At 39.1% G+C, this 24,471-nt stretch overlaps 1 protein-coding gene across 3 annotated transcripts; it reads right to left on the bottom strand.

The window, feature by feature from the left end:
- Positions 1-575: 575 nt before the first annotated feature.
- LOC124302138 (metabotropic glutamate receptor 6-like) lies at positions 576-23,452 on the bottom strand. Of its 3 annotated transcripts, XM_046757953.1 has the most exons (16): positions 23,309-23,452; positions 22,503-22,688; positions 10,092-10,261; positions 9,028-9,187; positions 8,108-8,244; positions 7,714-7,862; positions 6,017-6,213; positions 5,385-5,737; positions 4,680-4,935; positions 3,476-3,598; positions 3,043-3,375; positions 2,686-2,968; positions 2,200-2,399; positions 1,790-2,119; positions 1,617-1,703; positions 578-1,474 (listed from the first exon to the last, which is right to left on the bottom strand). In XM_046757953.1, the coding sequence occupies exons 3-16, from the start codon at positions 10,254-10,256 to the stop codon at positions 1,380-1,382; spliced, it is 2,868 nt and encodes a 955-aa protein (XP_046613909.1). In that variant the 5' UTR covers positions 10,257-10,261; positions 22,503-22,688; positions 23,309-23,452; the 3' UTR covers positions 578-1,379. The 3 variants fall into 3 exon arrangements, with proteins under 3 accessions (XP_046613911.1, XP_046613909.1, XP_046613910.1); XM_046757955.1 differs by lacking the exon at positions 1,617-1,703 and having other exon boundaries at positions 576-1,474; XM_046757954.1 differs by lacking the exon at positions 22,503-22,688.
- Between the last annotated feature and the right edge of the window lie 1,019 nt (positions 23,453-24,471).

Below are 24,471 nucleotides of genomic sequence, written 5' to 3'. Positions count from 1 at the left end.
GCATGTATATAGATTAAGATATACGATCAGACGTGTATTATATTGAGTTGTAGTTAGTGCAGATGCTATGTATAACGATTGTTGATTGGATTATTTAAAGTAAAATTATCGTACACGAATTCGTTAGCGGATAGATACTCAAGTATATATATGTATAAGATTAATAATAACTATAGACGGAGTATGACTCGTCGGGCGTAATGAAATTTAACTTCTCAAACATATATTAAATGTTTTGTAACATATTTACAACGTGGATACACGTTTTACTCTTAATTTTTTGTTTTTTTTTTTTTCTTTTTTTATCACTATTAACGTTAGCGTATCGTAACGAAGAAGACTTTTAGCAGATTCCTCGTGCTTTGAAAGCAATATTCATGGTTATTGAGATTATATCTACGCTAATCTCCGACAGCTAGTAATATGTATAGGTCAATAGTTCTAATAAATCATTAAACATGAACGGAGTGTACCGATCCTTTCATTAAAAAGCCTTACTTTTTTCAGCAAAACGTTGTCAGTTTCAGGATCGATTCGCGCGACCCTTTCTAGACTAATTGGACCCCCAGGAACGCGGGTACAGCGGGAAAATTACAAAGGAGCAATTGATCAAGCCGGGTAATTTGCAGCGTAAAAAATTAACAGCTCAGTTACTAATTTTCGTTGAAATAACATATTATCAATTTTATTTCAATCTTGTATGTACAAATTATATACAAAGTGCATTTTTTAACGATTCATTTCCTATCTACAATGATCCAGTAAGTGAATGTTAACGTATATATCTACATTGATAATCATCGTATAAGTATAACCTCATCTTTGACAATTACTTCGAATACGTAGTTTACACTACATATAACACACTTCGGTATCGATATACAATTGTTACCGTCTACATGGAATGTTTACGCTTTTATGACGATTCACTCGGTGAATTGTGCTCTATGGTAACGAGTTTTGAATTTCAGAAAAATGCGGCGAAGCGCAGAAGAAAAAAAATCTTTCTTACGCGATTACGCATCTTATACGTAATATACGTAAATATGATACACAATTTCAGGGTAACCCGGTGCAATATATTGGTTATAAGCTTCTCAAAAAAAGAAGCAAAAGTAATTAAAAAAATATAAATTACGTATATATATATGATATATAATATATTATATAATATATATATATAATATCAATAATTTGTTACCTGATATTTTATATTTACGTAGATGCTCGTTACATATATATATATACATGCGTGTGTATACTTAGCTTAGCGATATGTACTTGTTGACTTTGATTTGGCCTCAGTTATACTCACTTAACTTCAATTCTTCCTATCATACAATTAACTCTAAATATTTCAATCAAACATCATCTAATATTCACATTGTCCTGATTTGTAAATTCTTCAACGTATCCTTGGCATTAAGGGCCGCCGAAGTGATGCTCTGGTCTTTCAAGATCGGCTTGATTTTCCCTGAAATATGCAACAACAATAAAGAGAATTTGCCATGGTCGCGGGTAATCGTCGTAAGTATCGTGACTTTTAAGCTTCTTCGATATATAACTCGATTCTACAATTATATTTTATATTTTAATATGAATATATTTTAATTTACAAAGGTTCAAGGTCGAGGCGTCACTCCCACCGCCGCCCGTCTTTATCGACGAATCGCTACCGTGGACGTAGGAGCTTACACCGTTCTCTGGAATGGAAATCGGTAATGGAAGAAACACCGTCAAGCTCTCGGGTTCGTTAATTAATGTCATTAGCATCGGAAAAGATCGATACCGTTAAGGACAACGACGGGAGTCGCGGGCGCAGCGAGGTACGAAGAGCTCCTGTGCTGGGCCATCACCAATTCCTTGGTGTTCTTCTCGGGCTTCATAAGCACGATGTAGACCTTCGGGAAGAAGAGACAGGCCAGCTGAACCAACCCGCTCAGCGAGAGGGACAGGGCCAGGGTTACGACCCGGATGTCGTTGTTCGTCGAGACGAGGTAGAGCGGGACGAAGGCGAGCCAGAGTATGATGGTCGTGTAGTTGGTGAAGGCTATGTAACGCGTCTCGTTGAAACCCTCCGGGCACTTCCTCGTCTTCACCGCGTAAAGGGTGCAGATCACTGGAAAGACAGACGAGTTTTAATGGAAAAAAGGGTGGAAATTGAAGCACGACACTCGGACTCGATCCATTCGCTCTCACCGATCAGGAAACACGGGTAGATCAACCCCACCATGTAAGAACGGTCCTCCAGCCCCCTGCATATCCTCAGCCTGACGTCTCTTGAGGGGTAAATGTGGTTCACCGACGGTGGGACCTTCATCAGCCACACCGCGTTTATCACGACTTCGATGGATGTGAGGAGACCCGTTATTATCAGCTGGGACTTGGGACTCGTGTATCTGGAGTTGAAAGATTTTCATGGAGTAGTTCGGATCAGCGGTTCGTCATCACTGGGATTGGAGGAAAAGAGGGAGGGGTTGTACCCAGTCGGATACTTTTGAAAAATTTTCGAACTTTTTGGACTTTTTGAAAATCCCCGAATGATCGCTTTTTCCGGCCTCCTGACTAGTTACAACCCCTGAAGATAATTCCGATACTTCGCAATCGACGTTCCGAAATGTTTCTCACGAGGCATTGATCAGGGTACCAGAAATTCTTGTCATGCATAACGTTGGCATCTGATACCTGGGCTTGTGCGGACTGTGCGTCATGTTGTTGAATATCCTGTGTATCCTGTTGGTCTTGGTGACAAGTGCCGCGTAGCAAAGAGTGTAGCACAGTCCGATTCCGAATCTGGTTATGGTGCAGGTACCGCTGTCCGGTTTGGCGACAACCGCAAAGGTCATCAGAAACGAGACGAGGGTGCCGAGAAGAAGGAGGGAGGAGAGCTCGCGTCCCGACGCCTTGATCACGGGGGTCTCGCTGTATATCCAGAATACGAAGAGCACGAAGAGGGTGACCAGGATCCCTGCGAAACATCGTTCATTCTGACTACGGTAAAGGGTCGATAAAGGCGCTTCCAATCAGGGTTCATATAATCACCGCAGCTCGCGACCGCCATCGCGGCTATCGCCCAAGGACTCGAATAGTCGATGAAGTCCTCCGGAATGTCCTCGCAGAAGGTCCTGTTCGGTGTTGGCCGCGTTCCCTCCAGACAGTCCTCGCAACGGTGCTCGCCCAGTTTCACCTGGTAGTGACCGCAGTTCCTGCACTTGTAGCAGCACGGATCCAGCCGTTCCCTGAACTTTACCTGGTCGATTTGACACGGCTGTGCACAAGTCGAGTTTGGAAAGAACTCGCGTCCGCCTTCCGTTTGCCCTCGGAACTTCATCGAGCCCTTCTCGATGTAGAGCAACGGTGCGCCGTTGTCATCCTCTGAAAGTAAGATGCCGGGAATGGTCTTCGCTTCGAACCCGCGAATATACGTCGAGACTTTTTACCTAACGTCGCGTCCAAATTAACTCTCAATACTCACGCGTGTAGTTGCCGATCACGACCCAATGATAGGAACCCTTCTTGACTTTCTGGTAATTCAAAATCGAGTATCTGGGAGGCCCGTCGACGTTGTGAACGAAACGGAATTTCTTTCCAGCTTCGTCTGAAACGTGCGATCTTTCATTATACTCTGATTTTACCGATGATGTGAAAAGAAAGAAAACTATAAAATAACTAGAATTATACTAGCAAATAGATTTTCTGACGATTTTAACGCTTACCCTTCTTAACTTCATAACGTTTTTTTTATAAGTATTGTTGCTATCATTAGTGTTTGATTATAATTTGTAAGAAGAAATAGAGTTTTGTTAAAAAAAAAAAAAAAAAACACCACATATACGTAGTACATGTTTTTATGTTTTTGATCCCTATACTTCGATTCAAGAGCATCAAATCTATTATAATTACATGTAATAATAAGAAGGAGAAAGAAAAGCTTTATCTTGCAGACCGTGTAATCGGTCTCACATTTTCCACCACAACGTGAGCGTCAAATTTATGCTATACCGATGTAAGCTAAGATTAGTATCAGTATCAATATTTACCAATGTCCATGATAATATTGGACAACTTTAAATTATCTGTCTCAAGCAAGTTCAACAAATACGAAGACAAAAATTTCAAACAGCAGAGAGCCAGAAATACTACTTTAAAAATTGAATACAATCAAGAAACCTTGAATTAATCAAAAACAAACCAATAATATTTATAGCAAGAGAAACAGAGAAACAATAAACACAAGTACAGAGATAAAAAACGCGAAGTACAGAGCAGCAAAGTAGAGGAAAGCGTGCTAGAAGTATAAAGACGTAAGTCAGGTTGATTAAAAAAAAAAATCAAACTAAAAAACTCGTAATTCGTACAATAACTTCCGCTCATAATCATTTCGGGTTTTCTTTTTACGGCCAATTATCTCCGCGCGGATCGTACGTAGGAAAATTTCCGCTGTAGCTGATACTGGTGAAAAAAGAGCCGTGACACGATCGGCAATTAATCACAATATAACGGTAACGTGTCAACGCGACACGGGAGATCAAGCAATTATTGGAAGATTGATTTACGGTGGTAAATGTACACGGTGTGTCGTGTGTAAAACAAAAAGGCTTGTGCAAAAATCGACGGCGTTCGATTTGAGCGTTTGAAAATACGGAATTCGTTGCCGTCAACTCCAGTTTAAAGCTTACCGTTGAACGATACGTTCGACAAGTAGGCGGATATCGTTTCACCGTCGATGTGCCGCATATCGTCGCAAATCCCGGTGTAGTTCTTGCCGCATCTTACTTGATGCAAATCGTGAAGAGCGTAAGCAACAGCGTAAACTGCGTCCCTGACAAAGTGGAGAAACCTCTGCTGCTTGTAGCCGTTGGCTTCCTCGATCGTAAGCCGCGGACTTGTGCAACTAGTATCTGGACTCAGACTGACCCTCGGGAATAACGAGACCTGCAACGGATCGGATAATGGTTCGCAAACTGACACAGAGACCCATGAGACTCGGACACGTGATAGGCTTTAGTTGTAACGATTTAAACGATACACTTTGGGACAGTGAATCTGAGTGAATCCGACTTTTTACACTAGACGGTTATGTTGGCAACACTGAGATACCTACAGCGCCACGGTCGGCCGAGCGAGAAACAATCTCAATCACGATAAACGTAACATAACCCGTGACCGTAGGATCTAACCTTAGAATACGTGTCAATTAAACAAGTCATTATCCCTGAGGTATTTTAAGGTGAGATTCGACGGTCATGGGTTATGTTACGTTTATTGAGATTGGGTTAGTTTCGCGTTCGGCTGACTGTGGCGCTGTAGGTTTCTCTTTGTTGCCAACGTAACTGTCTAGTATAAAAAATTAACCGTCTCAGATTTATTGCCCCCAAGTGTACCTGCGGCATGGTTTGATTGTCATGGGCAGGCTCTCCCTCCTGGTCGCAGTGATGGTACTCCTCCCAGAACTCGGAGAACCACGGATTGACGGCCTTGTGGTCGAGGGTCAGATTCGTGAAGTACTCGTCGAACCCTGACATCCGTCCTGACAGAGGCTGGACCGCCAAAGCGCCCTCGAGAACGGTCATCTCGTCTACCTGGAGCTCGTCCGAACGCGCGGTCATCACCTCCTTGTGATTTGCCGTCGACCACGCGTCGCTTCCGATCCAGACGAACCGCTCCCCGACACCGACGCGTCTCGCAGCCTCCAGGACCCGCAGGGTAGTCGACTTTTCGGCGAAGAGGACGACGACTGGAATTGGCGAAAGGTGAAGGTTGAGTGCTTTTCTGACTTTCTAACGCTGTAGACTTCTTATCCAAAGGTTAACGAGATTTTCTAGTCCTGACAAACACTTCAAACCAACGAGAATTAAATTGCGAGTTATAAGGGTTAGAACAGTGGGCAGAAATGTAAACCGTAACTGGAATGTTCAGTACCAATGCAATATCGCAAAGAAGGGAAATTAAAGCTCCGAGCAGGATATTGTACTTTGCAGAATTTCACTATCGGCTCATGAAATCCCCGACTCACCTCGGACTTCCGTTTTGTTCGTTATCGTGCGAATGACTCCGTCGTAATCTTCGTCGGAAAATTGTTCCTTGTTTATCCTGTGCGGCGCGCTGAAGCAGATGGAATAATTCGACGCCAAAGAGTCGAGGGTCTCGTATCCGTGGTTTCCGTACTCCGTGTCGGAGTAAACTATCGACACGTAGGTCCACCCGAAATCCCTGAAAATACACGAACTCTAGCATACTTGCGAAAAATAGCTGCCGCAATTTCCTTGATAAAAAAAGAACCAGGGAGTTATCTCTGGCAGCATTCAAACTGGAGCCAATTTCCGTTTGCCAATCGCGGCGCGAATGTAGTTCGGAGTGGGAGAAGCACGTGACCTCCGCCGTTTATGATTGGCCGCCGCTTGAGCGACCGTTACGAAGTAGACAGCCGCGATTGGTCGACTTTGATTGTCTGTGATTTGAAAACTGTGAGGAGAATCGCTTCGATTTTCCGCAGGTTTTCAGACTCGAATGTTGTTCTACGTTGAATCTATGGAGGTAACGAGGAAATTGAACGATTTAAATCTTATTCGGAGTTCGCCGATCAGATTATCAATTTGTAAAATCGATGTGAGAAGAAGCAGACGGTTTAAAGATTGCTTTTCCGATAAGCGGAAATCAGTGTTTCTCCCTGTCGCTGTCTTATCAGCGGTACAGAATCACCGGATCAATACGAAACGTTGCCTGTGCCGTGTATCCCGAATGTCGTGGTATAAGCAAAATATACGGCCCTTGATAGAGAACAGATGCGGAATACCGATAGGCAAATTCCTACTGTACCGACATTTATACTTTCGCCCATCGAGACCCAAACTCCTTGAGGCAGATATTTCCCCTTCGTTGCCCTGAACTCGTCACTCCTTTCGGTCTCACCTTCAAGCGAAGGTGTAAAAATTTATTCCACATGCTTCGGAGTCAGGATCAGAACTCAGATGGCGTGAAATTGCCGAGTATATTTAGGGGGGTGTGTAACGCGAAGACGACTGAAATAGTGGATGAATTTTGGATATTCGTAACTCAACAACCAGTAATACAATTCGATCAAGGTTTGTTTTATTCAAAAGTAAGGAGATCGAGTTCCGTTTACATATTTTCTTTCCCATTGGTATCAATTAATTGTAAGTATTTTTACTGACAATATGACGTCAACGACGATATCTCAAAATTGGCTGGACTGATTTCATTTAAATTCGAAGACAGGAGACTTTTTTATCATATTTATTGACTCTTGAATTAAAAATTTGAAAATTTTGCACAAACAAATCAAATATCAAGTTCAAACGATTGCCGATTGGTTGTAAAAAAAAAAATAAAATAAAAATTACGGGTTGTGAAAAATTGGGATAAACTATCAAAGAAGATTGTCTCCAAATTCGAAGTAGGTAAATCGATTGTGCCATTTTTGAAACATCGTGGTAAAATGTTCGACGTTAAAAAAAAAAAAAATCGTAAACCAAACCCTAAACGAGTTTAATAATCGATCGTCGAGATATAAATTCAAAAATTTTACCCACGTTTGAATCCGTCTACTCGTATCACATGATTTTCATTGTGATTCGGTGCAGCGTCCCAACTTCTTCGACCGATTACCGAAAAGTGCGAAAAGGATACCTAACCATTATACATGTATTTCGGAGCCGAGTAAAACATGGGATCGATATCGTAAAAACTCACTTGAGTATTTCCAGCATCGCGTGAGCCTGGTTAACGTCGCTTGGAACGGTCCTGAAAAAGTGTGGAAATTTATCCTTGCTGCTGAGCGAAGGCGACGTCGCCATGTAAGATATCTGGGGGACGGCGAAAAGTCTCAGCATCGAGGCAACCTGCGGTGCGGAAAATCTTCCTTAATTTTCATGAAACTGTACAGAGGCCCGGTCATTTCTTCTCGTTATCCCCAATTTTCTAATCAGCTTCACGGTCGGGGATCGGAAGGGAATAAAAGAGCGAAAGAATCGTCCCTCTTATTTCCATCCCGCAAAATGTGATAGCGATGGTTATCTTTACTTTTCTTTTTTTTTTCTCCTTTTTTTTTTTTAATATCGTGTGAAGGAAAAGCAGATAAACTCGCCTGTATCGTGACTGAGCTTGACTGAGCCGCCAAGACGGCAACGACTTTGTCGAATCCACCGCCAAGAAACTTCGGTGCACTTCCGTCGAGACAGTGAAACTCCTGTTGATGGTAGGTGTTGACATGAGCGATGAATCCTGCAAGCGTTAGAGAATTCAGTGTCGGATGTTCCGCCGTACCGGTACAACAAAGATTGAAAATTAAAGAATATCGGAATACGAAGCGAACAAAAAGAAAAGAAAAAAGTGCCGTTTTAGCCACGTTTTTCGAAGTTTGCACGCTCTGGTAAACCTCAATGGATAAGAGGCGAGGTAAAAAGATTCACTGTGATTGATTTACTTCGCGGATAAACTTTTGACCGGGAAACCGCGAAGGTAATTACACCGAGGTTCTGGGAAATTTTTTACCAGGTGATTTGCAGCTTTTTACCCAAATTAAGCTATCCTCACGGGTCTTCTAATGGCCGGACATTGAATGATCGATGACGCAGGTCTGCAACCAAAACACTGCACAGGTATTTTTTATACCATTTCCAGAATACTGTACGTGGTGGAGATAAATGGGATTTATTTTTGGATTCGTCATACTCGAAAACATAAGATTTATCAAAAACACCCCAAGCAATTGAAAAAAAAAAAAAATGTTATCGCGGACCTGTGTCGTGAAAATTCGATTGAAACTTGAAGTAAAGTACCCGCTGGGGTAATTGAGATCAATTATGAGGAAAAAAAAAACAACGTTCATTCGAATTTTGCAATATTGTATTATAAGCATGAGGCGAAAATTGGTCCAAGAGACGAGAAAGACGGAATTTCTTCAAAGATTCCGGTGCGAAATTTTCGCAATCTCCGCCCCTTGTTCACTTCCTGTTGCGCGAGATATTTCGGTTAATTTCTACTTTGCATCGCGGCGTGATTTACCTTTGACAAAGTAGAGAGCCTGCTTCAAAGCGTGGCTCGGATTGTCGCAGGAATCAAAGACCAAGGCGCCGAGCTTTATGCCTGGCAAAATGTCGGGGTCCTGATTTATCTGCTGCAAGGTGTACAGCATCGCTTCCAACGGCTGTATGCCATCCTCGGTCTGAAATTATAAACGTACGTAACTACGTGAAAATTGTTATTACACGGCTTCTAAACAGACGATTTTTCGCCCTTTTAGGTAGACTCTCATCTCTTTTTTCCCGAACGTCTCTGTTCCATCGCTCGATACAAGCCGCCGAACTTTAGGCCAGCTGGCAAACGACCAGGATTACACTTGGCATCGTTAACGGAACTCCTGAACTAAGCGACGTAACAAATCGACCGTTACATACCCTGGTTTGCAGTTGGTCTTGTGAGAAATTTGAACAAAGAAGAGACGAGTGGAAAAGGGGAAAACGAAAATGTAAAACTGATAATTGAGCGACGTTTTAGCAATGGAGTACGGAGCAATGGATTGATCGGACAAATGGTTCGTCGACATTTCAATTCGGGAAACAATTGATCCGAAAAACGGTTACTCGATTGATCGAAATAAGAATTTATGGAAAAAATGGTAATTCAAAATTTCTATCGAGAAAACGATTGGTCGGGAAAACGATAAATTGGATAAACGATCAATCAATTGATTGAAATAAGAATTGATCGGAGTATAGGATTAATCGAAACTTCGTTTGAGTAAAGAATTGTTCAAAAAAACGATTGATCGGTTGATTGAAAACGAATTGATCGGAATGTACGATTAATCGAAAATTCGATTGAGAAAACATTCGATCGAGAAAACGATAAATCGTAAAAATGGTTCACCGAGATTGTAATTGAAGAAACAATTGATTGAGAAATTGATGAATCGAAATTTCGATTGAGAAAACAATTGACCGAAATGAAAATCGATTAATCGCAGAGCCCTTTAACGAAGAATAAAAATAGTGAAGGTATTGAAAGCTGCTGCCTATTGGTACAACAATAATTCTGCGTAGAAATGTGACTTGAATGGAATGGCTTACTTGAATTCGTCCGCAGTCTTCGCCGTCGCTTCCCTTTCTGTGAATTGGAAAAAGTGCCCCGAGTGTAATGTCGCCGGACATGTTCAAGTAAGGCTGCATGCCTGCAACTCTGGCATCGGTTGCTGCGGCGAGAAGTATCAACAGCGTAAACCGCGTTCGTGTCATTTTTTCTGAAACGAAAAGAAAGGAAGAAAACAAACTTAAGTACATATCGGAGAATTGAGAATTGTGACTTTCGCTTTTCTGACTCTCGTTTTGAATACAAAAATAGCTACGGATCATCGTCGCATCGATTACAGACGTCAGGGCGAAGCAGTCTAAGGTGCTTAATCTAAGTGGACTCAAATTGGAAGCTCCGCTCGATGGTCAACTAGGGTCGAGTTGAAATCGCTACGAAATTAGTAAAACTAGGAGGCCTTATGCATCATCTAAACCCTGTCATGGAATCTCCGAGGTTTTTCTTTTCGGTACAAGTGAAGAAAATAGAAATTCTGTTATGCCACGTTCGATCCCAGGTCGATATCTCCGATTTGACTTCTTTTGGATTATCTTATAAGAGACTGAAAACTAAGCGACACTTATTTTTTTTTCATCTGCCAATAAACACTTTAAGGGGGTTAAACCAACCTCCAAAGTAAGGCGTGTCAAGGGGCGATTTGACAGTTTCTTTGTTTTTCTTTAATTGAGAAAATGACATTCTTCAGTTCTCGTTTTCTCATGAAAACTTTTCAAGTTGGATTGGTTTAAAAGTATTATGTTCTTGTGGGTTAAACTGCCAAATCACCCCTTGACGTGCCTTACTTTGAAGGGTGGATTCACCCCGTTAAAGTGTTTAATGGCGGTTAAAAAAAAATACGTGTCGATTCATTTTTATTCTACTGTAACGTATTACAAAAGATATGAAATCGGAGGTATCGACCTGGGATACCTTCATTGTCGTCGACTGATTTCCACGGTTATAGTTCCTGTCGTATCACAAGCAGCCTCTCGTGTCGAATTGAATCCGTTGTTCTTCACCCTCAACTTTACAGACGTCAAAGTTTCAGCGCATATTGCACCAGCCGAGATTTCGATTCGTTGAAATTGTTCCTCCGTCTCCGCAATAAGACGACGACGTATCGATCTCGAGGTTTTATACATCACACGTTTAAGTACAGAAATAAGGTCATTCGTCGAGTGGTCGTCGCACGGCTAGTGTTAACACGTAAATTTACTTATCAATATCGAGGCCACCTCGCGAACTTCGCTTTTGTCCTAACTGCCGCTGATTCGATCGGATAATTTGATGATGATGATGATGATGATGATGAATGATAAATACGGCGTAACCATCGAGTCACCATCGCCTGCGGATCCGCGTGTTGGAAGGAAACTAATTTTATATAATTGTAACTGGAGAATTCTGGTGAAATTGATATCTTTACAACAATGATTAAAGTATTACTGCTATGTATTACAAGGAAATATCCAACATGCAACTATATTAAGTGTAATTACAGTTTTATTTAAAACTTAATTTTATGAATCTTGAAACGTTAAATCTGTGACATGATCAGTTTACTATTCTCCGTCAGTTAAATATGGCCTCGAAACGAATTTATTGTCACACAAACGTGAAATTATTCCAATAGTTGCATGAAAATATAGTATGACTGTAAAAAAAAAAAAAAAAAAAATAGTAAAATACACTAGATATTCCTGGAACAGCTACAAAGAACTGATTTTAATTTTTTACCCAGAACTGTACTTTCGTTGATATTACAAAAGAAGGAAAATTCGCTGCTGAAAAAAATAAAGAGATTTTTTATTTATTTATTTATTTATTTAGTTATTTTTATTTTTTTTTGCTCATAATTTGAAACAGCTGCGAAAACGTGGATTATCAGCGAAATTTGAAAGCGCGAGCTTTTAGGCACGGCAGGGATTTATTTTATCGCAGGTGAAACCGCGGGGGCGAGATGAGAAGGACGTGATTAACTGTTGCGATAACCGTTGCACTGAGATATAATATTTTGCCTCGATAATCAGGACGTAAACAAATTCTATACAAGGTGAATATTCACCGTAAATTTTGATAATTTTTTTTCAATCCATAAAACGATTTCAACTTTTTTATTACTATGATTTTATTTTCTTGCCACCCGAATTACAGTTTATTAACAATGTGATTCTCTTCGTTCCTTCGGCATAAAAAATTTTCACAATCGAACGCTTTGCCAGCAATATCGATGTCAAAGCCTTATATAACTAAAAAGTAGAGTAAACCTCACAAACTGATTTCGCGTTGCAATAACCAAAAAAGAATCGACGATATCGCAAAATGTTTAAGCGTACCTCGTTTTTCGTAATTCCAACGATATTCAAACACTTTTTTTTAACGATACTTGTTTTACTGAATTTCTCTAGTTACTGTGACAAACGAAATTCTTCTCAGTGAAAATTTCGAAAAGAAAAAGTTAAAAACATGCAAAGACCAGCCTAGTAATTATAATTTGTTGCCGGATTGATTGCGGGATAAGATATTCGGTGTTACGGAATTCAGTGCCGAGTTAATTGATTTAAGATAAAAGGTAATTTCGCCTGTTTTGGTTATTTGCTTTTCAACTCTATGGCCGCGTTTATCTCTATTCGACGCCTCGTCGATCCGAAACAGCTGTCACTGCCTCGGCAGCTATTATCTCCGGCTGTTTAGCCAGCCGCGAAATTGTGTGCGGTTTTATTGTCCGCGGCTTTCCGCCTCGTTTCAAATTCCACCTCGCCAATTTTCGCCTCGTTTTACACTCGAGGCGTTTATTGATTTAGCTTTGTCCGATGCGAAATTTTAAAAAAAATATCAGTCGATGTGCAACGGAATTTATACTCGTTACGCCCTTCATTTTTTCTCTGGAAAATATTCAACGTATCGCCCTTCGAGAAAGGGAATTAAAAACTTTTCGCTCCACCGTCGATCCTCGTTTTTAACTGCAGTCACGCTTTTCTTTCCGATTAATTAAAACGCTCCACTAGCTCGGAAAGCTCCGAAGAAAGAAATTAATTACACGTCATTCGGAATGTTTTCTTTTCACAGCGTCAAGTCGACTATTCGAATTCGCGTTTCAGATTCTTTAACTATCTTTTCAATTGAGACTCGTCTGTAACTCTCGTATCGACCCGAAGCCTGATCCAAAAAAAAAAAAAAAGTAATTTATTTCTTTTGTACGTTGAATTTTTTAATCTTGAAAATCGACCTCTTACCAATTGACAGAATATCATGAATCATATGAGTTTTCGAATACAAAAGAGCCAAAGTGAAGAAATGATTTTCAGCTATTGATCAAAGCGAGATCTAGAGGCTAATAAAAACACAAAAAAGATCATCGCAAAGAAAACTATATGCATAAAAAATACGAAGTATAATAATATTTACAAACCACGGCGTTAAGCTTCCTTGATCCGGTGAAAAAATAAAATAAAAATTGAGGTATACACCTGCGCCTGTAAATGACAGTATATAATCATTTTATACTTTAAGTTTAAAATAACGGCTCGTACGAGTTGCCGAAGCTCAAAGTTTTACCCTACTCGGATCCACGCAGAGACAGTATTTCAATTTGAAACTTTGCCAGAGTATATATTTATTCGTGGTAGAAGCGGATGTCCATCCGAGAGCAATTATTCCGCTCTCTCTCTCTCTCTCATCTCTCTCTCTCTCCTCTCTCTCTCTCTCTCTCTCTCTCTCTCTCTCTCTCTCTCTCTCTCTCTCTCTCTCTCTCTCTCTCTCTCTCTCTCTCTCTCTCTCTCTCTCTCTCTCTCTCTCTCTCTCTCTCTCTCTCTCTCTCTCTCTCTCTCTCTCTCTCTCTCTCTCTCTCTCTCTCTCTCTCTCTCTCTCTCTCTCTCTCTCTCTCTCTCTCTCTCTCTCTCTCTCTCTCTGCGCCAAGTAGAGCCCTCTTCATTTCCGTATTCCGATGCACGCGTTAGTTAATTTTATCATCATTGCTATTTTAGTTTGCAGAATCGAGTTTGTTGCCGGCGCTCTGCCGTTGTTATATCGTTCTCGTGTGTTCATAGAGGGTATATAAACTATGCATAAGCTACAAACACGGGCATTTCCCAAGCCGAGAATATATTAACCCGGCGTTTCAACCCCTCGAACGAGAATTCATTTAAAATTTACCCTACCAGAATTTTCTGTCAATATACATATAAAATGATTTTGTAACCTCGACGATCAGAGTGCCAATTTTTAGTGGCATAATGCATTTTGCATTTATTTCAAAATTGTATAATCTACGATTGTAATTGGGTCGATCCACCAACTTTTGGCCAAATTTTTAGGGTCACGATTTCCAATTTATATCAAGTTTCATATCGGTGAAAAAAAATATCATTTGTAATGAGTTTTTTGTCTGATAAAAAGTCCGACGTTTCCGAATAGAAAATTCATTTTCAGGCAGATAGTCGGTAACTGTTTAAGAAAAAAAAAAACGTGTTTTTATTTCTTCACTTTTTCAGTCTCGTTCGTACGCGAGGGGTCAAAGAATAAATTTTAAACAAGTATGCATCTTGAAGTACATTCTCAAGATTTTACAAATTGGAATGAAAATGGGATCATAATTGAATCGGTGGGTACAAATTTCCCGTCGTGTTATCGAATTTTTGGAGAAAATTATTCAACATATTTCACATATCCATGAAATATTCGCTCTAAGAAATCGAATATGAACCTAAGAGAATTTTGTCTTGCTTGAAACAAAAATTTTTTGAACGAAATAAAATTGTCTCATTTACGACAGTTAAATTATTAAATAGCTTCGGCATATTTAAATAAAATCATTTAATATCGAACAATTCGGAAGAATTTTTTTCATATTATCGACGTACTCCAAACGGTCTAATTTTCCACGCGAGTAAATAAAAGCAATTTATTTTCCGGTCCTTACATTATATCTCAAGTGAATATCGTAATTTTACGAGAAAACAATAAATGGGGATGAGGATTCCCGGCAAAATATTTCGCGCCAATTGCCAACCGGTTGTTCATCACGCTGAGAATGAATTGCAGAGACCGTGCCGTATGAGTTAGATGTATGGTTTTTGATCGTTGATTGGGTTCATTGGGTTCGATCCGACTTAGCGGAATACTCGGTGTGTCCTACATTCGCCGAGTGGAATCTAGAAGCCGTAAGACTTTCTTCGATACGACATTCGAAGTACGTATACCGTGAGTCCGAATATATCGAAAGAAACCGCTCAACTTTTGCCGTGACAATCGCAATGTCGTATACAGAGTGGATTCCTAACGACTGCATGCTCCGTCGTCTGCTAAAATTTCATGCGCATGCGCTACAATCCCACGGCCACCGTTTGCAAGAGGAACCAGCTGTCTCTAACCTCAAAAAATTCGACATTTATGAATTGAGCACAACTGTCACCGACAACCGTTAAAAGTTTTTAAGTTATAAGAGATTAAGAAGTTACATTTTGACAGTTGTCGGTGTCAATTGTACGCAATTCATAACTGTCAAGTTTTTTGAGGTTAGATACGTAGTGGCGAGCTGTAGTCTAAATTTAAGACGGTTGGCCACCCCGGCGCGCATCAAGTTTTAGCAAACAACGAACGATGAAGTCGTTGGGAATTCACTATGTAAGTATAAGTAGCGCAAGGAGAGTTATGGATGAAGATTCCTACTACCGACACTTACCGACATCTTTTGAGTTTGGGTAAGATGTCGGTAAGTGTCGGTAACAGGAATCTGTGTCCAGAACCCTCCTTGTATTACTACTTACGTATATCATGTACATACCTCACGGCTCGATGGAATTTCAGGAATTATTAATATCGACGGCGAAAAAGCGATAATATGTCAACCCTCTTCACGTGGGAGTAACGAGTTTAATCAACTTCCACGATCGAGACGATAGCATTGCGTGATAAATTCGTGGAACTAGTGAAGCGTGGAAAAAGGTTTCATACGACTAATACCTTTCTTTGGTTTGTTGCTTTCGTTACCAATACCAAGATACAACGATTCGTGGAAAGGAACGAAATTTCGTTGCTATTATTTTTTACTTTTCGCAAGAGCTTGGTAAAAATTATTTTTGGAATAAAACAATACCGAATCTGTTGAACAATATGATCTGCTTATTTCAAATCACCGAAATCTAATCCGTTTTGTAGGATAATTTAGGCTACGGGAAAAAATTGGCGTAAAAGAGAATAAGAGAAACTTGATAAAACTTGATAGTTCCATATATTCCATGTACCTACAGAGATCAAATTCACGGGGTAGTTTCGTAAGCTATGCAAAACGATAGTTACATCGTACAAGAGGCGAAACTTGGAAACGAACATTGTCTGCAATTCAAATGATGACAAAAGCTTGGAGAATAATTCATGATTTATAGGTTATGGTCGAGTTTAAAGAGATCCCGAGAGAGGAATAGAAGGAAAAAGAGAAGTGTGGATCAAAAATGGCGCCGAATAATTCTTCATAAATATACAATTAGCATATACATATATATATATGGGTCATTCCATGCCAAATCATCCTGACTATTTTTAATGTTGTATTTATTTTTTTGCAAAGATAATAAGAAATTCCAATAATTTGCATGAATAAAAGTGGTCGTGAAATAAGTAAACTTAATATAAGTTGAATGAATGAACGAATGTAAGAAATCAGGTTCTCCCTGAGAAAAATTAGTTCAGCCCTTCCTCCGCGTCTCCCGGATTTAACTTTTCCTTCAAGGCATGGGTTTTTCATTCGGCTGCAGGTTCGGATCGGCCATAGGTACGTACCTATGTATAAGGAAAAGGCGTTCACCGCGTATTGACACGAGTAAATTAACCGCGGTGCCCGCGGCTCGTAGACTTAACTCGCGTAGACTAACTTGTTCCTTGGGATCCGGCGTCCCCGGGGTCTGCTAATAATCCCTCCGGTTGAAATCCTCCCCCGCAACCCAATCCCAACCTCTCAGCCCGGATCGTGGCTTATACGTAGACCTATAACGCTATACCTGGGCCGACTCGGGATATACGGGCTTCGGTAATAAACTCAGGGGCGGTTTATATCACCGGTCCATTTTAGTGCCTATTTGTACCCTGCGGAACGCCCGAAAGTTTTTTCTTCAGATTTCGAAACAGGTTTTACCTAATTCCGCATCTCATCCGCATGCGGGATAGTCGGGAAAAACATTTTTCTCCACCTTCCCCACGGGAAATTCGAAACAACGACCTTATAATTAAGTATTCATTTTTTTTTTTTTAATTATTCTTTAATCGTTTTTAACCCTCCGCCGGCCAACATGGACGATATCCGTCCACCCTGACTTTATCACTCATCGGTGCCTCGGGAATTTTTCATTGTTTAACCGTTTCTACTATTTGACTGGCACCTGTAACTGATTACCTGAATTTTTTCGACGTCAATAAAAAACTAAAATAAACCTTCGTCTTTATATTTTCGTACGTAAAATTTTGTGCACATTCTTCGGGATAATTAACCGGCCAAAATCGTCCGGTAAAGAGAAATACGTTAATTGTGTAAATGAAAATGAACCTGATATTTGTATGTGATAGAAATGAAACTGATGGAATTCGAAAAACGTATTGTTCCGGTTGGACCCGTTTTTTGGAAAAAAAAAAATTAAAAAATCACCCTTGAGATGAGACCTGATAATCATCACACATCGCTGAATCATTTTCATTTTGTTCTTTTGTTTGTTTTTTTTTTTTTTTTTTTTTCTTTGTTTACCTGAGATACAACTTTTCGCATTCACCTGGTCATAATCATATAATTGCAGGGGAAAAGGCTTGGGGCAATTTTTTCCCCCCTTCACCCAATTACGTAAAATAAGGAGAAAAAAAAGTCATTCATTATAACGAAGGCAAAAGAGGAGCAGAAATAGAGGGTTAAGGTAACGAAATAAAAATTCATTGCACAAAAACTTGCACGTATACATATATATATATTCATACATATATTCGAGATCAAACAGAAAGCGGTAATTCAATTTGCAATTGATGGTTCAAAGAACTCTTGAAATATTTTTCTTCGTTGTTCTAATTCTTCACACGTTCTTTATCCCTCGATTTGGTTACGTATATATTATTTACAAAGTATAAGAAGGCAAGAAGAGTGCGAAGAAAAGCATAACTTTTCACCTAATCGCCGCTGGTCGTAAAATTTGCGAATATTTTTCCTGTCAAAATAAAAGAAGCAGATACGAGATGAAATACAAACAAAAGATATATGAGTTGAATCGGATTGGCTACGTGGGCTTTCAGACGCGCTCAAAGCCGACGTGTAACATCTAACGGAGTGGGCGGAGAAAAAGGTTTCCGCAATTTATTAATGACTCGATATCTGTACGAAAATATGTGCGATTTTTTTAAAAATTTTTCTTTGAAGCCACAATATTATATCCTAATATTATATTTGCGGTGAGGTATACGATTGCAAAAAATTATCATCTTCTTTCCACCAATTGCCTTGAGCTAAAAAAAAATAGAATAAAATCGGGATTGCAAAAAGTTTTGCACGCATTATTATAATTCATGGAATGTATTTTCTTCAATATTTTAACCCTTTGAAGCACGAATTTTTCCCTGTAGTTAAATTCTGCTGATATCAAAAATTAGGTCAGACCTGAGAAATTTTCTAAATTCCAAATGGCCGATCTAGTATGAGCGAATAGGATCAATTTTTATATTCTCAGTCTGTCATATCGGATCCGCTGTTTTGAATTTTGAAATCCTGACGCTGGATTCGTTTTCAGAGATCCCGAAAACCCCCGAGTAACAAATTTCAAGCGAATCGGATCAATTTTTATATTTCTGGTCCGCCATATTGGATGCGCTATTTTTTATTTTGAAATTTTTACGACGGTTTCGTTTTCAGCAATCCCATAAACCCAAGATTACCGAGTTCCACTTTTTTAGTCCCCATAACCTTCCCACAATTAAATTTATTCCATAAAAACAGGCGTTTTCAACACTTTGTTTATTTATAGCGCTCACTATATTCGCGGGATCATTATAATCCCTCTTAAAACATCACATTGACATCTCAGGAGTCCAATTGTGTAAAAAAAAAAGATTCAACCGTCGTTGAAATATTTTGATATTTGTTTCTCCCGTTGAAAAATTCAGAGGGAAATTTCGGGGAGATTTTTTAGTAGGGAATAAAGTGGGATATGCAGGAACAGCTGGCAGTGATGGGCTGCTGTTGTTGAGTCGTTAGTGATCGATCTTTGGGCATGAATATGTATCATCATTCCACAGCAACATCGGCCTCTGTTTGTTGGTTTAATTGGGAAACGGAGCAGTAAAATCACATCAGTGGTTTTATATAAAAACCCGCAGTTTTTGTATATTTGATTATATTTTTTCAGAGTCTGGATTATCCTCCCGGTCGAAACTAACGTGTTTGAAATAACTTCGATTGATTTATTAAATGATCTTATAACCCACGTCCGCGTCGCCTCGATGCCGAAAGTAATTCTGGAAATGCTCGAATCTCTTCTCGATGCCAATAAATTCAACCACCTTTCAACTTAACGTTAAACTAGTCCAGTCTGTAAGTTTTACCAGAGACAACAGAAATTTAAACAAAGTTTACTTGTAAAACAAGCTAATGAATTTTCCAGCTTGGGATAAATTTTACTAAACGTATGATATAAATACGATGACGTAAGTTGAGCGAAATTCGTGAGTTTTATTAAAAACTCAGAAAATTTATTTTAAAATTGACGAGCGTTTGTTGGAGGACGAGAAAATTTTGATGCGAATTTTAGAAACTGTTTCTCAGTTTACAGTTGATATCAAATTTTTCGATTTTTCAAAAAAAATCTTCTCAATTTTGGAAAAGTGCAGAGCGTGGAATGAAATCGAGAAAAACGATAACGAATTTTCGACGATTCGCGTGCACGACAGTATCCTAAAAAAAAAAATAAAGAAAGCAAAATAAATGAAATTAATCAAACATAACGCGTGTTTCTGTTCTATATTCCCATGATACGAACTTGCCGGGCGTAAATATAACTCGACTAATCCCGAAGACTGAAAGCAATCATTCGTTCCCTCATCTCTCGAATCTCCTCAGATGAAATATCATATAAATAAAATAATATTATACAAGACGTTTGAATTCGTACAAGTTAATTTATACACGCGATTGAAGTTGACGCGAAAAATCGCGGACCCAAGTGCCGATTGAGAATTCTGATTTCACGTGAAGAAGGAGGAAAAAAAAAAACTAGAAGAAAAAAAAAAAAAAACTAAAAAGTAGGAAACTTCGGATTTTAATCAAACTTCTTCCGCGAGAGGCATAATTCTGTATTACTTCATCCTTATTGGAAAATTCCACGATATTTCGTACGCGCGTCTTTTCTTCCGAGCCTATCCGTGGCATACAGTGGTTGGATCTAAATTGGGTAAAAAAAAACCTTTCAGGAGAACTGCCCGAAGTTTATCGAGGTATTGTGCTTGAAAGCCGAAAGAATTCCGTCTCTCGAAATATCCTTTCATCGGGCGACTCGCACTTCTCGCAATTTTCCAAGTCAGTCGTGGGTCCGATTTCAATTCTTCGGGTCTCCTAAAAGTACCCAGAAAATAAGGTTATTTTCCACAAACAGAGGAAACGTGGTAGATTTACTTTTTTCCCGCGTGTTTTCTTTTTCTTTCTCATTATTATTATTATTCTACTTCAATTACACCGAAAGATGAAAGATTTTTATTATCTCGGCATATTTTTCAACCATTCGGGGAAAGCTGCTTTTCTCAAAAGTTTCAGGGCGGTAAATTAGTCGGACACTGAGAACTAATTTGAAATCTCAATTGTTCATGTATAAGAAATTCTCAAACAAAACAATCAATTCTTGTTTTGTATGTTTTCTATTTTTGTGTTTTTTTAGAGATCACTTACAACTGGAAATTGAATGAATTTTGACTGATTCGAATTTCGAAATTTGGATTTTATGGTACTCCAATTTGCTTTGAAACGGGGGAAAAAAAAACAGCAATCGAACTTTCCGTTTTCGCACTGTAGATTCCAGGTTCACAGAAAAAATTCCGTGATATAAAATTTCAAGGTCTAAGAGCATGTTTTTGATTTCTCGTCCGCCATATTTCTTCCACCATCTTGAATTTTGAAAATGAAATATCATATTCGTGATCAGGGATCTGAAAAACCCCCGAGTACCGAGTTTCTTCGAAATAATCGATTTACCTTGGATTCTGGTCCACCATATTGGATCCATCATTTTGTAATATCTGCAATCTAACCTCAGATTCGTGATCAGCGATTGGAAAAAAAACTTCAGGGTACCAAGTTTTATCAAAATCCATTGATCCGATCTCTAATATAGCATGATTTTGATTTTATATTTTAGGATCGTGTTATGTGAATAATTCCAAAAGTACCGAACCGATTGAAGTCAAACTCTAATCAGTTCAAAGTTTAAAAAAGCCGCGTCGATTAGGACCAAAATTATTGAAATCCGTTCATGTACTCGTTCTCGAGATATCGTCGGACCAACAAATCGATCGCATACGTACAAACACACACACACACAGACACAAGGGCCCATCTAAAAACTATTGAAAGTTATGCTCTAAACTTCAAAACGTGGGGATCTAGTGAAAACTCAACTTTTCATTCTCACGGTAATTACTATAACATCGTTTTTTCTCCGAATAACAGAGAAACGGGAAGTTGAAAATAAGAAACAAACAACAACAAAAAGAAAAAAAAAATCAATGCAGCGCACTTATTCCAAATGCAAAGTTACGGCTCGGCGGTAAAAGGACTGCGATTCAATCAGCTCGACAATGCGGGCCGGTGCAAATCGATGGAGTGAAGTGCGATGGTTTGCGGTATCAATTACACTTCTGCGGGAACTGGAGAGGTTATGTAAGCATAGCTTTGTTGTTCGACAGCCTAAGAAGGATCATCGAAGTCCTCGAACTTGCCCGCGATTCGAGGATTAAAATTTAGCCGCGCGCGAGAGGAATTTACCGGTAAAACTTTGCCGGCAAATCTGTTGAGGAATATCGTAATTTCCTCGCAAGATCGCGATATCGAGTAACAAAGTCGTTAGGGATTCGATGCGCGAAGATACATGTACGTAACGTCCGCGTGCGTAAGATATTCGCATCTTTTGTAACCCGAATGCAAAATAGTTAGACCAAGGTCCGGTGAACAAGTTAGACACATATATTTACGAGACGGCATCTCTAAATAACCAACGTTCTATGGCCGGCGCCAACCGGCGTCAGTTTGTAATGAGACGCTTAACGTGAAGAAACGTGAAAGACTATTGTTCGTTAATAAATATTATTCGTTGTAAAATGAAGTCTTGTGGGATTTTATTTGGGCCAGAAGTGCGAGCAGCCTCTTAAATATACCGCACATTTATTCGTAATATACTCACTTCTGTCTTCTCTTAAGTCATCGCTCTTCCAGGTATCATTAATTTTCGAACTGTGTTAAAGTTTAACGCAATTCTCTCCCTGCGCGCGGCCTGCGAATATTATATGCTGTATTACCAGAGCGAATTTTGCACCGGAAATAAAGTTACCCGCGGGTTAAACGCGTCGCGAGCTTCCGGAACGAGAGCCTGCGTAGAATTGTTATTATATTATACATACGTACATACATATAATATATGTTATATGTATACTAGGGTGGAGCTTGTTTCAATGAATTTTGAAATGAGTGTTACGCGCCATCTGGATACTTTACAATTACATTTTTCTTAAACTGCTGCAATATTTGACCTCCCAATTTCAATATTAACACGTGGTCGAAGGCTACGAAAGTTTTGAATAGAAAATAAATTTAGTTATTCCGAACCGGTTACTTTTTTTTTTATAACTTTGATACGCGCTAATGGAACGGTTTTGAACTTTTGGGTTTATTCTTATCGTTATAAGCAACAACTCTGCCAAGTTTCAAATCGTTTCATTTAATTCTGACCAAGTTTATAAAGAATAAAAAATAAATAAAGGTAAACAAAGTAACTGGAGATTTTTCAAACTTTTTTTTAAAGTGAGAATACAAAATAAAACCACGCTGCGGGAACAATCAATTATTTTCCACACGAGTAACGAAATTTTTACCTCAGTTTATCCGTTTGCATAAATAGTATAACGTATTTATTTTAATTGTACCTTACAGAAATTATTTGAAATGAAAATGAAAAATAAAAATTATTGTTACACAAAAATTACACTGAACCTGATAAATTGTTATCGCGTTATAGCTTCACATGATTTCACCGTGCGTCGTATAACCGATTACTCTGTTAGAATTTTTATGATAAATAGGGATTTTCGCTCGCGTTGATTCACCGAAACACTTTCCTCGCGTCCTTTGCAAACGCCGACGCGTTCAAGACTGATGCTTACGGTGCTTGAGCTGTTCAAGTTCGCCGAGTTATGCGCGCGCCTGACTCAACGCCATTCCTCGATTTTTATTATACAGCTACGAGACTCCGACGATACGCGGGGAAATCCTGTCAACGACGATATTAAACAATATCCGTTTTAAAATTCCGTACCCCGAAAACGGAGTTTTTATTTAACATTATTTCTTTCTCATTTCGATCATTTTTCATTGAGACAAAAGCTTCTTTAAATTCGTTAAAATTTCTTTGCACGCGACGAAATTTTTTCATCACCTCACAGAGTTGAACAAATTCTTATTCAATTTGATATAATATCTCATAAACGTTTAACATTCGTTATTTAAAATATGGACGAATCGGTTTCTCTCTTTCGTCAATATACGATCATATTTATGCTTTCTACTCTTACCATCGATTTTGTTGAATCTATGGTGAATGCTGTTTTTCATTCAAATGATTCCTTTGATAAATATACTTTTTGTAAATCCCAAAAAAAGCTCTTCCTTTGCTATCTCTCAATATTTGCTTACCGAGAAATCAAACAAAACTGTTTCATCACTCTGATTGCACATGTTTTTTCGCTTTTAATTGAATAATATGTTTTACTGTGTCAAATAACTTCATTTTTTATAAATTCTATTTTTTTTCGTTTTTCTAATTCTCGATTCAAGATTCAAACTTGCGGGTTGGCGAGCTGTAAGGGTAACACGCGAAACTCCATTGATTACCGTATTAACAATTCCGTATACAGCGTTAATAACATATATACAACACGAATAATATTCTAACAACTCTGCGTCGACAAACCGAATTAGTCAGCCTCGTGTCTGTACAATATATACAGTTACAAACCCTTAATTACATACGTGTTGTAATCTCATTAAGAGGCGCAGCGCAGAAACGCTGTTCGTTTGACAATTAAACGATAGCCTCACGCTTCTCTCGCATGAAATCGATAATGATGCAGAGTCGAACTATTATTAATACACACACA

The sequence above is a fragment of the Neodiprion virginianus genome, chromosome 4 (assembly GCF_021901495.1).
Source record: "Neodiprion virginianus isolate iyNeoVirg1 chromosome 4, iyNeoVirg1.1, whole genome shotgun sequence".
Taxonomy (NCBI): domain Eukaryota; kingdom Metazoa; phylum Arthropoda; class Insecta; order Hymenoptera; family Diprionidae; genus Neodiprion; species Neodiprion virginianus.
This window is presented reverse-complemented; position numbering and strand designations above follow the sequence as displayed.

What these genes read in the sequence shown, in the direction of transcription:
- LOC124302138 (XM_046757953.1), bottom strand. Translation starts at nt 10,256, where the DNA reads ATGACACGAACGCGGTTTACGCTGTTGATACTTCTCGCCGCAGCAACC. An exon ending in AAGACTGCGGACGAATTCAA is followed by an intron (nt 9,188 to 10,091) that starts GTAAGCCATTCC and finishes TTATAATTTCAG; the next exon opens with ACCGAGGATGGCATACAGCC. An exon ending in CACAGTCCGCACAAGCCCAG is followed by an intron (nt 2,400 to 2,685) that starts GTATCAGATGCC and finishes TTTCAACTCCAG; the next exon opens with ATACACGAGTCCCAAGTCCC.